Source organism: Saimiri boliviensis, chromosome 9 (assembly GCF_048565385.1).
Source record: "Saimiri boliviensis isolate mSaiBol1 chromosome 9, mSaiBol1.pri, whole genome shotgun sequence".
NCBI lineage: Eukaryota > Metazoa > Chordata > Mammalia > Primates > Cebidae > Saimiri > Saimiri boliviensis.
In genome coordinates, this window is record NC_133457.1 from 20,169,720 (window position 1) to 20,183,327 (window position 13,608).

Consider the following 13,608-nt stretch of genomic DNA (forward strand, 5'->3'; position numbering starts at 1 on the left):
AAACTAACTCAAAGTGAATTAACCACGGACTTAAACAGAAAATACAAAACTTGTAGGAAAAAAAATATTTGGGACCTAGGATTAGGCTGAGTTCCTAAACTTGAACTAAACGCATGATACCTAAAAGGAAAAATTGATAAATTTTCTCAGTAAAATTTAAGAACTTTTGCAAAGTGTGTTAGCACATGCCTGTAGTCCTAGCTACTCAGGAAGCTGAGGTGGGAGGATTGGTTAATCCCAGGGGTTTGAGGCTGCCATGCTCTATGATCATACCTGTGAATAACCATTACACTCCAGCCTGGGCAACAGTGCAAGACCTTGTCTATTAAAAACAAAAACAAAAACAAAAATACCTTTTGCTCTGTGAAATACCTGTTAAAAAGAATAAAAACCTACAGACTGGGAGAAAATACTTGCAAACCATATATCCAACAAAAGATTTATATGTAGAATATATAAATGACTCCCAAAACTCTACATTAAAAAAATTGAATTAGAAAATGGGCAAAAGATACAAGTAAAAATTTCACCAAAGATGATATGTAGATAGCAAATAAGTACATGAAAAAGTGTTCAACATCATTAGTCATCAGGAAAATGCAAAACCACAATTAAATACAACTACACATTTATTAGAATGTCTAAAATTGAAAAGACTGACCATACTAAGTGTTGGCATAGATCAGAGAAACTAGTTTACTCAGCACTGCTGGTAGGAATATAAAATGGTTCAGCCATTCTAGAAAATAATTTTGCAATTTCCTCTGAAACCGAAGATGCACTTACTACATGACCCAACATTTGCACTCTTTAATTTATCCTAGATAAATGAAAACCTATTTCCCCAAAAAATTTGTACGTAAATGTTCATAGCAGCTTTAGTCATAATAGCCCCAAATTAAGAACAACCCAAATGTCCTTCAATGGATGACGGACAAATCATGCTATGTCCATACCATATGCTACTACTCAGTAACAGAAGGGAACAAATTATTAATATGTGTATCAACTTGAATGAACCCCAATAAAATTATGCTGAGTGAAAACAGCCAGTCTCAAAGGTTTATATAAGAATATGATTTTGTTTATATAGCATTCTTGAAATAAAAATAATTTTGAATGTAGAAAACAAATAAGTGGTAGCCAGAGATTAGGGATGGTGGGGATAGTGGTAGGTTTGGCTATAAAGGGATGGCAAAGATCAGCTTTGTGGTAATAGAGCAATTCTGTATTTTGACTGTGGTGATATGTAATGAAGCTACACTTATGATAAAATTGCATGGAACTACTCATACACACATACACCCATACACACATGAGTGTATATACAATTGGTAAAATTGAAGTAAGTTCTGTGGATTTTGCCAGTGCAATTTTCTTTTCATAGTATGCTACAGTTGTACAAAATGTCAACAAGGGGAGAAGTGAGGTGGGGTTAAGGTTGGATAGGAACTCCCTACACACTTCTTTGCAACTTTCTGTAAAGCTATACTTATTTCAAAATAAAAAGTTTTTAGTTTTTTTCTTTGTTTTTTTGAGATGGAGTCTTGCTCTGTTGCCCAGGCTGGAGTGCAGTGGCATGATCTCTACTCATTGCAACCTCCTCTTCCCAGATTCAAGCAATTCTCCTGCCTCAGCCTCCTGAGTAGCTGGGACTACAGGCGCATGCCACCACCCTCAGCTAATTTTTGTATTTTTGGTAGAGATGGGCTTTTACCATGTTGGCCAGGCTGGTCTTGAACTCCTGACCTCAGGTGATTCACGCACCATGGCCTACCAAATTGCTGGGATTACAGGCATGAGCCACTGCGCCTGGTGACTTTTAGTATTTTTGTTTTGTTTTGTTTTGTTTTTAAGTTGTGTACAGTTTTTTGTTTCTTTAGTAAATCTAGTCACTGAGTCCTTTTCCCTATTATTGTAATAAAACTGTGAAGTTTTGTGAATTAATCACACTGTGTTTGTAATATCAGAATGTTTGGTTATAAGATTATAGAAATTTCCTAATAATATAACAAACTAACATAATTTTGAGTTCATTTGCCTAAGCTCACAGGACAAAAAAGAAAAACAAAAAAACTTAATCAAGGTAAATAAATTGATTGCATAAGGCTAATAGTAATAATTGTACTTGCATTCGCTAGTGAATTATTTATTACCACTTACTCTAAAAGCTAAAAACATGTATTTTGATAATAGTACAAACATTATAAATAACAAATATTCTAAAATATAGTGTGATGGGCTGAATTGTGTCCTCCTCCCCAAATTCATATATTAAAATGTTAAAGTCCTAATCTCCAGTACCTCCTTTTGTAACTCTATTTAGAGGTGAGGTTTTTAAAGAGGTGATCAGGGTAGCCCCTAATCCAATCTGACTGGTGTCGTAAGAAGAAGAGTTCTGTACGCAGACACCATGTGAATACACAGGGAAAAGGCAGCCACCTGCAAGCCAAGGAGACCTGGAACAGATCCTTCTTTCACCATCCTAGAAGGAACCAATCCTGCTGACATCTTGATCTCAGACTTCTAGTCTCTGGAACTGTGAGAAAATAAATTTCTGTTGTTTAAGCCACTTAATCTATGGTACTTTCTTTCACCAGTCCTAGCAAACTAATAAATGTAGTAAACCCTCTACATACTGAACAATATTAGTCAGCTCCTTTTAAAGATTTGCATGTTAAAATTAAGTTAGGTTTTAAAATCAAAGTCCAAAACAGAAACAACATTCCTAGAAAAGGAATTGCTTAATATTTTCTTGCTGATAATGTGTGCTAACTATTGAGTAGCAGGTATGAGTAAAATATTTCCTATTCTTCCAGCAAATGAATATCACTTTATGTAATCAATATTTTTAAACTGAAGTTTTTATAGATGAAATTTTCTTAAACAAGAGCATACTTATTTTAATAAAAGGAATTTAAGGAAAAATATTTTTTACCAAGGCAGAGTATTTGTCAGGTTAATTCTACTCCCAAAACAACTATTGACTGAACTTTTAAAATTCAGATCTAGAATTAGGCTTAGAAATGTAGTCCATGTTTTTCACAAAAGTGATGAAATTAGGGATAGATAGAATTGATCAGTTTGTTCAATCAAAAATGTTTCTTTGGATGTATGTTTTAACTGCCTAACTTTGACATTTAAAAATGTGAGTTCAATCTTTTGTTAGTTACCAATGTTAAATAAATTTTTTAATCAACTAAAAAAAAATGTGTATTCAGAATACCTACCTCTGAAATGAAGGATGAGATAAACACATATTCAGGAACTAGTAGTATATTAAAATCAATTTAGAAGCTTTGCTCAGCAATGCCTTTATTCATTTATTAGGTATTTATTGAGCTCTTGTTAATCCTAAAACATCATGGTAGAAATTAGGGAGTGTCAGAAATTGGTCAGGGTGATAGTAAAAACTATAAGAAAGATGCAGACCTTCTTGGAAGGCCGAGAGGTATTGCAAGGCTTCTGGAAGGAATGAGCATAAGGTGACTGTCCTTACCCAGAGGCAATTAGGCAAGGAGTAGGTAGAAAGGAATGTAAAAGTTTATCTAAGTGGGTTCCTATCACCATAGGTACAGGAGTGTTTAGTTTACCCATGTTGTCCTAAGACCTTTGATTATCCTCGTGCAGAACTGCTCTCTGCTTGGGAAGTGGGAGATCAGCATGGTTAATTACCCACTAGTGGTGTTTACTTGAGACCTTTGTCATTAAATCTATTCTAAAATAAATATGAGCCTCTCTAGCACGTGGGGGCTCCATGGCCGGATTCCAGTCTTTTGGTCTTCTGTGAGCCATGGGGTTCCCTGGCCATGCTCGGACAGGAAAAACACCTATGTCTGTGCACTTCTTTAATCCGTCACTCAGTCTGCCAGTCAGACTTGACATTGGGGGAAATAGAAATGAATATTATCTATGGTCTAAAATAACTTACAGTCCAATAGTACATCACATGTATGCATATGATCAGTGCAATACAAATGATGTAAATTGCTGTGAGTTCCAGGAAGATGAAGATCACATCCAGATCAGATCCGAAAAGACTTCTGCACAGAGGTAACATACAGCTGAACATATGAGGATAGGAGGACTTTCTTCATGGGGTGGTGCTGAGACAGGAAAGGTTCAAGGTGGATACAATGACCAATATAGGTTGACCTTGTGGGGATCTTAATTCCTGAACCCCAAATTGGGACACGTGTCTGACAAGTATGGAATTGCATAATGGCAAGGGTAGAATTGAATCTTTGATACCAGGATCGCCACAGGTACAGGAGTGTTTAGTTTGCAAAAGTAAGTTAGTTCATCTCCATTTTACTTTTTCGTAACGTCTTATTAGGAATGTTGTAGCTTCTGTTAGTTTTGAAATCTTGATGTACTTTTCCATGTCTTAGAATATATTTTACAAATAAATTTGTATTGCAAATTTTTATTCTTTTAATGTCAAATAGAAAGTCACATTGACATGCGTAGTTATTTTAGAGTGTAGTATATGCTAACAGAGTCAGCCTGCTAACCTAAGCAGTGTAATTTTGGCAAATGATAAATAGGTGACAGCATGTGTGTGCTGCTGTGCAGTTTCATTTTGACTTAAAGATATATGGCTATGGTATGTTTTAGTTCATTCAGCCTTAAGAAGTCACCTTTTTGGCTACAAAAATACCCAGAAAGACTTTTTATGTATGTAGGGAAATTGTAACCCCGTTATTTTCTTTAACTTCATTCTTTTAAAAAATTTTATATACTGTGTTAGTAGTTTTCCTCACACAAATGGGTGCGTAGTCAAGTTTTTAGCAGCATATAGCTATTTTGAGGAAAACAATTGCCACATAAAATAATCACTGGACTATAGTAGAATCATACTTATTTGGTTCCTGCCAATTTACTTCTCTACGTTTTCCATTTTGAGCAGGAACTAAAAACGTAGAGAAGGTGCCAGACCTCTTGTGCTTATTCCCCAGGTCTATCACAAATACCACTTTTACTCCCAAACATGCTTTCTATCCATGGAAACTTTTCTCTCCGTGTACTACATTCCTGATCCTCCTCATCATGATCCCATAAAACATGCTCTCATTTCTGTGCTCTATTCTAGCTTACTGCTTTACTTCTCCTATAACCATTTGCTGGCCATGTTACCTCTACTGCATGTCTATCCTATGTATCTCTGCTTGTGGTCTTCACTGGTCCATGTGGGTGCTGTTTCTGCTGTGATGGCACCAAGAGCAATAAACGAAGCTAACCATTTTTGACATCTCATCACATGTTGAACCTATCACATAGTCCAGGATGGACTAACCAAGGAAGGGAATTCTAAGTGAAATGTCTGGAAAAGCAGACTGTCCAAATTTTCATGTAAATCACATGCTCATAAATTCAATGAATTTTGGTTGTACAAATTTTACAGTAGTATTATCTTTGTGGCGTGTGTGTTCATGTGTTTTAATGATAGTTTAAGGCAATAGTGCAGAAAAGACTGATGAAGGTGGAGCTTGATAATTATTTTTCTGAAGGATAATATGCTCCATGCATTTCTCATGACATTATATAAAATAAGCACATTTAAATCTAAGTAGAGCTATAAAGACATATTTTTATTAAACTTAATCTAAATAGAGAGAATAATGACATAATTATTATGATGAATTCTGGTCTTATTTGTGGGGGGGAACATACTACTATTACAATCATTAAGATATTATTAACTAATGCTTTTTGCCCATAAATTTATTAGACACTACAACCTTCTAGTTAATCCCTTAGAAATGCCACCCAACCAGCTCATGCTAGCACATTTAAATTTACTTTTCTTAATCATGTTGCCTAAAAAAAATTTTCAATAAAACCAGGAACATTACACAGATCTTATATTATTCATTTATATGAGTATTTACAAAGCAAGTTGTATTAACTTAATACAATCTAAAAGCTAAAAACAATACTGCTAAAAGATTTCATGCATCATGTAGCAATAAAACTCCTTTTTCTCATTTTCAGAATGACTACTGAATTTAAATTTAACTTTTTAGTTAGATGTCATTATAATCTCACAAATGTCATCTTGCCTTTCAACTATTAATTTTCTAAAAGAAACTAATCAATCCTTAGAGAAATGTTTTATGATTCAATTATTGCCTATTTGTAAACTTTGAATTTTTTTTACAGAAATAGACATACTGAATAAAAGTTTGACCGTATCCCAGAGAAATAATGTATGCCTTGAAAAGGAAATGAAAAATCTGAAATTGTTGTCAGATGCAGCCATATTGAGGTCTCAGCAGATTCAGACATCTAGACAACAGGAAGTAAACTTGCAAACCAGATGCTGTGATTTGCAGAAAGAAGTACTAGGTAAAGAGAAGACTTTTTTGCTGTTTTTAGTGACTAGTTATATAACTACATGAGGAAATGTTTAAATTTTTACTTATAATTACAAAAAAATCTTGTTTTAATTTTTTTGAGATGCAAATATACCTAATTATTAGCATCACCATGCTGGTAACTGTGCCTGTAGTCAATAGTTGCTGTCATCCTTTCCAGTTTTGCCATTTAGTGTGGTAAGTAAACTCCACTTTATTTTTCTGAAATCTTACATTAATCCGCTTAAGTTGCTTAAGTAGGTATATAAAAGGCATTTCAACTGCAATGTAAGATTTCAGAAAAATAAAGTGGAATTTACTTTGATAAATCTATGCTTTCCTATGTTTCCTTCTAAAAGTGAATCCAGATTTTTAGGCAGTCCTTCATTTTTCCAAATTAAAAAATTAAAAAGTGTTTGAAGGATCTTGGGCAAGGTTTTAAAATTTGTCTTCACCTCAGAGGAATGAGTGTCTTGACAGTAAAGGTAAAGGGTTTGTAATTTTCCCTGAAGGCAGTAAGGGATCAATAAAATAGGTAATCAGGAGAATGATATCACAAAAGCAGTGTTTTAGAACCATTAATCTGTTAGTAATGGATAGAGGTGTTTCAAACATCAAGACACTGGAGCCAGGTAGCCATTTAGAAAATATATTTGCCAGTTTCCCAACCCCAAGACTAACCATAAGAAGATGAAGTAGGGAAGGGAACTCACATTTTTAAAGTCCTAAGTGTGCTAGACACTTTATATGAATTACTTCTATCTGTTCTCACAGTGACCATGAAAAGCAGGTATAATTATCCCATCTTATAAAGGAGAGAACCAAGGCCCACAAAGTATCATGCCTGGTGCTACATACCTAGTAAATGGAAGAGAGTAAAGCAAATCTGGTGCTCATGCTTGTCCCACTGTATCTATTTAACCTTCTCTGTGGCCCAGTGGGAAGGCTGAGATAGAATCAGGGTTGAGATAACTACCCAAGACCCGGGGTGGGGGGCGGTGAACATCTGTCTGACTAAACACGGAAGAAAAGGAAGTCAGAAAGGGCTCTGAAGCACCTGTGCTTGGGAGTCTTTAATGATGGGAGCATACTACAGACTAGGGAAATCTGGAGAGAAGCTAGTGTTGGAAGAGAAGATAAGTCATCACATTAATTTTATAGCAGTATGCAACAGATAAAAATTTTAAAATCAGATAAAATTTAAAATAATCATGTATTTTTATTTTATTTCCTGAGAACTACCTATTTGTAGATTCTGGAAATTTTCTATTGCATTATTGGAATTTTTCTTGATAATTTTGCAGCAGATTTTATACAGTACTGATATTCTATAGTCAATTTTTTCTAATGCATAATTTATCTATTGACTTTTTATGGTAAATTTTACCATTCAAACTTTTTTATTTAGGTATAATCAATAATTACCTTTTATTGTTTATAAGGAGTCTTATTAAAGTAGTCCCATTCCTAGATAGTATATACAGTATCCTGGGTTTTGTTTCCCAACTGAGTCATTAATACATATAGAATATAGAATTTATTTTTATTTTATTTTTAAAATGTAGTCAGCTATTTGAAATTTTTTGTTTTTAATTTTTGTGGGCACATAGTAGGGGTATATATTTATAGGATACATGAGATATTTTGGTACAGGCATACAATGTATAATAATCACATCAGAGTAAACAGGGTGTCCTGCCTCAAGCATTTATCCTTTCTTTGTATTACATACAATTCAGTTATACTCTTTTAGGTATTTTTAAATGTACATAATGTGTGTAATTATATAATGTATGTCATAATGTACATATGTGTGTAATTATTGTTGACAGTGGTTACCCTGTTGTATTATCAAATACTAGCTTTTATTCATCCTATCTAACTATATATTCGTACCCATTAACCATACTCGCTTTCCATCCCCCCACGACCCCGCCATCACCCTTCCCAAACTCTGGTAACCACGATTCTATTCTCTATTGCCAGGAGTTCAATTGTTTTCATTGTTTTTAGTTTCTGCAAATAAGTGAGAATGTGCAAAATTTGTCTTTCTCTGCCTGGCTTATTTCATTTAACATAATGACCTCCAGTTTCATCCATGTTGTAAATGACCGTATCTCATTCTTTTTATGGCTAAATAGTACTCTCTTGTGTATATGTAGCCCATTTTCTTTATCCATTCAATTTTTGTTGATGGACACCTGGGTTACTTTCAAATCTTAGCTAATGTGAATAATGCTGCAATAAACATAGGTGTGTAGATATCTCTTTAATATACTGATTTCCTTTCTTTCCGTATTACAACTAGCAGTGAGATTCCTGGATCTTATAGTTCTACTTCTAGTTTTTTGAGAAACCTCCAAACTGTTCTCCATAGTGATTATACTAATTTGCATTACCAACAGAAAAGAGTTCCCTTTTCTCCATATCCTTGCCAGAATTTCTATTGCCTGTCATTTGGATAAAAACCACTTTAACTGAGGTGAGATTATATAGTTTTGATTTGCATTTCTCTGATGATCAGTGATGTTGAGCACCTTTCCATCTACCTGTTGGCCATTTGAATGTCTTCTTTTGAGAAGTGTCTATTCAGATCTTTTGCCCTTTTTAAAATCAGGTTATTACATTTTTTTCCTATAGTGTTGTTTGAGCTGCTTATGTATTCTGGTTATTAATCCCTTGTCAGATGGATAGTTTGAATATATTTTCTCCCATTCTGTGGGTAGTCTCTTCACTTTGCTGATTGTTTCCTTTTGGTGCAGAAGGTCTTTAACTTGATGTGATCCCATTTGTCATTTTTGTTTTTGCTGCTTGTGCTTGTGGAGTATTATTCAAGAAACCTTTGCCTCATCCAATGTCCTGGAGGGTTTCCCTGATGTTTTCTTTTAGTAGTTTCATAGTTTGAGGTCTTAGATTTAAGTATTTAATCCATTGTGATGTGATGTTTGTATATAGTAAGATATAGGGATCTAGTTTTATTCATCTGAATATGGATATTCTGTTTTCCCAGGAGCCTTTACTGAAGAGACTGTCCTCCCCCAACCTATGTTCTTGGCACTTTTATCAAAAATGAGTTTACTGTAAGCTCATGAAATTGTTTCTGTGTTTTCTGTGCTGTTCCTTTGGTCTCTTGAGTTTGTTTTTATATCAGTAGCCATGTTGTTTTGTTTACTATAGCTTTGTAGTATAACTTGAAATCAGGTAATGTGATATCTCCAGTTTTGTAATTTTTGTTCAGTATAATTTTGACTATTCTGGGTCTTTTGTGATTCTATCTAAATTTTAAGATCATTTTTGCTATTTTGGTGAAGAATGAGATTGGTATTTTGATAGTGATTTGTTGCATCTGTAGATTGCTTTTGGGTAGTATGGGCATTTTAGCAATACTGATTCTTCCAATATATGAAAATGGAATACCTTTCCATTTTTTTGTGTCCTTTTCCATTTCTTTTATCAGTGTTTTCATTGTGGAGCTCTTTTACTTCTTTGGTTAAGTTTATTCCTAGGTATTTTATTTCATTTGCAGCTATTGTAAATAGGATGATTTTCTTGATTTCTTTTTCAAATTGTTCACTGTTGTCACCTAAAAATGCTACTCATTTTTGTGTATTGACTCTGTATCTGCAACTTTACTGAATTTGTTTATCAGTTCTAATAGTTTTTGTGGAGTCTTTAGGTTTTTCTAAATATAAGATTATATCATCTGCAAACAAGGATAATTTGACTTCTTTCTTTCCAATTTGGATGCTTTTTATTTTCTTATCTTCTCTGATTGCTCTAGCTAGGATTTTCAGCACTGTATTCAGTAATGGTGGTAAAAGTGGGCATCCTTGTTGTGTTCCAGGCTGAGAGGAAAGACTTTTAGTTTTTCCCTCTTCAGTATGATATAAAATGTGGATCTCTTATATATGGCTTTTATTATGTTGAGATATGTTCATTCTATGCCCAGTGTTTTGAGGGTTCCTACCCTGATGGGATATTGAGTTATATCAAATGCTTTTTCAGAATCATTTGAAATGATCATATGATTTTTGTCCTTCATTCTGCTGATATAATGTATCACACTGATTTGCTTATGTTGGACCATCCTTGCTGCTTCTCTTTTATTATTGATCTGTTCAGGTTTTGGATTTCTTCATTGATCAATCTTGGCAGATTGGATGTATCTGGGAATTTATTCATTTCTTCCATGTTTTCCAATTTATTGGCATATAGTTGCTTATAGTAGCTTCTAATGATCCTTTGAATTTCTGTAGTATCAGTTGTAATGTCTCCTTTTTCATGTCTGATTGTATTTATCTGTGTCTTCTCTTTATTTTTTTCTTTATTAATTAGGTTAAGTGTTTGTTAATTTTGTTTATTTTTTCAAGAGACCAGCTTTTCATTTTGTTGATGTTTTGTATTTTTTTCTTTTTTTGTCTCAATTTCATTTTATTTTTACTCTGATCTTTATTTCTTCTAATTTTGGACTTGGTTTCCTCTTGCTTTCTTTAAGATGCATTGTCATGTTGATTTGAAACTTTCTACTTTTTTGATGTAAGTGCTTATTGCTATAAACTTTCTTCTTGGTACTGCCTTTGTTGGATCTCATACGTTTTGCTATTTTGTGTTTCCATTTTAATTTGTTTCAAGAAATTTTAAAATTTACTTATTTATTTATTCATTGACCCACTGGCCATTTAGGAACATACTATTTAATTTCCATGTTTGTATGGTTTCCAAAATTCCTCTTGTTCTTGATTTCTAGTTTTATTCCATTTTGATCAGAGAATATATTTGATATTATTTCAATTGTTTTGAATGTTGTAAGACTTGTTTTGAGCCTAACATGGTGTATCCTTGAAAATGATTCATGCGCTTAGAAGAATATGTGTTCTGTAACCATTGGATGAAATGTTTGTTAAATTTTTTTTAGGTTCATTTATTCTATACTTCAAATTAACTTTGATGTTTCTTTGTTGAGTTTCTATCTGGGAGACCTGTGCTATGCCAAAAGTGGAATGTTGAAGTCTCCAGCTATTATTGTACTGGAGTCTATCTTCCTTTTAAAACTCTAGTAATATTTGCTTTATGTATGTGGGTGCTCCAGACTTGGGTGCATGTATATTTACAGTTATTACATTCTTGTGATGAATCAACCCCTTTATCATTATGTAGTGATTTCTTTGCCTCTTATTATAGGTTTTGTTTTGAAATCTGTTTTGTAGGATATAAATATAGCTTTTTATGCGTTTTTTTTCCATCCCTTTACTTTTGCCCATTCAATATGACATTAGTTGTGGGTTTGGCATAGATGGCTCTTATTTTGAGGTCTATTCCTTCAATACTTAGTTAATTGAGAGTTTTCCACAAGAAGGGAGATTGAATTTTATCAAAAGCCTTTTCTTTTTCTTTAGTTCTATTTATACAATTCCACATTTATTGATTTGCATATGTTGACCCAATCTTGCATCACAAGGATGAAGCATACTTGATATATTAGCTTCTTGATGTGCTGCCGAATTTGGTTTGCAAGTATTTTGTTAAGGATTTTTACATTGATATTCTTGATGGATATTGACCTGAATTTTTTTGTGTGTGTATCTCTGCCAAGTTTTGGTATCAGGATGGTGCTGACCTCATAAAATAAGTTGGGGAGGAGTTCTTCCTCCTCAATTCTTTGGAATAGTTTCACTATGAATGGTACTATCATCTCCAGATCTCCAGTGTTTTTTTTGTTTTGTTTTGTTGTTGTTGTTGTTTTGTTTTCTTGGTTTTTTGTTTTTTTTGTTGTTGTTGTTGTTGTTGTTGGTAGACTATTTGTTACTGATTCAGTTTTGGATGTTGTTATTGTTCTGTTCAAGGAATCAATTTGTTCCTGGTTCAGTACTGGGAGGGTGTATGCGTCCAGGAATTTATGCATCTCTTCTAGGTTTTCTAGTTTCTGTGCATAAAAGTGTTTGTAGTAGTTTCTGATGGTTATTTTTGTTTTTGTGGGGTTAGTGGTAACATTTCATTTCTATTTATTTGGATCATCTTTCTTCTTTGTTAGTCTAGCCAGTGGCCTATCTATCTTATTAACTTTTTCAAAATACCTACTTCTGGATTCATTGATCTTTTGAATGTTTTTGTGTGTCTTGATTTCCTTCAGTTCAGCTCTAATTTTGGTTATTTCTTGCATTGTGCTAGCTTTGGAGTTGATTTGTTCTTGGATAGCTTAGAATTCTGAGATTCTAATGCTTCAAAAAATTTTTTACTAGTGGTTGTAGTATAAGCAATGAATATAGTCTGAGTATATGAAAGTTGTATTCAAATGAATTACTTAACATTTGTGGCTTGAAATCGTCAAAATGGTATATAGAGTTTTGATTTTATGAACTAGAAGAAGTAGGGAATTAATGTGGCAAACTCTATTTAAAGACACACTTTTGCATTCTTGAGAAAATTAAAATTCTTCTCATATATCCTGGATTTTCCTCTTGACCTGGAATAGCTGCTTATGGGATGACCCCAGGAGTTGTAGATTCCTGGAGATTTTTTAGAACTAGAAGCTATTTTTAGTTAAACGGAGGCACTTTGAAAATGTATAAGAGTAGTAGCAACAAAAATACATTTTTGGAATTTATTACACCAGGAGCTGTTAATCCTGACAATATAAATACTTATGAAATCCTTTAATGTATGAATAATAGCTTCTCATAGAAACTGTGAAGTTTTGGAATATAGCTTTGATCTTATTTCCTTCAAAATAAAACACTGTCAAAACTAAATATTTCAAATATTTATAAGGTTCATAAAAAAGGAATCAACTAAGATGGTAATTTTCATGTATCATATTAACAAAACCCAAAAGTATGATAGCAGATTGGGTTTGTGAGGCACTCTAATATATTTCTAGGTGGACTGTAAATTGATACAATTACTAAAGCAATTAGTTTGTCAATATTTGTCTGAAATACAAATGAACCCCCCTCCTTTGACACTGGAGTTCCTTTTCCAGGAATTAACATATAGATATGCTTTCTTATAAGTGAAATAACAGATTTCCAAGGTTATTCTTTGAAGCATAGTAATACCAAAAGATTGCAAGCAACCTAAAACATCATGATAGGTGACTGGTTAAATAAATTGTGCAGTATTGAAACAGTAGAGTCCCTGTAGCCAGAGAGAGAGAGAAAGAGAGAGAGACAGAGAAAGTTCTTTGTGTGTTAATATTTAGAGATCTCCAAACTATGTAAGTAAAGCAAGATACATAACATTGCATATGCACTAT

General features: G+C 33.4%; 1 protein-coding gene across 1 annotated transcript in view; it reads left to right on the forward strand.

Moving 5' to 3' along the window:
- LEKR1 (leucine, glutamate and lysine rich 1) overlaps nt 1–13,608 on the forward strand; it is a 213,035-nt gene that overhangs the window by 87,419 nt on the left and 112,008 nt on the right. The window contains exon 6 of the mRNA XM_010335744.2: nt 6,163–6,348. Within this exon, the coding sequence (XP_010334046.2) occupies nt 6,163–6,348 (186 nt within the window). The remainder of the gene's footprint in view (nt 1–6,162; nt 6,349–13,608) is intronic.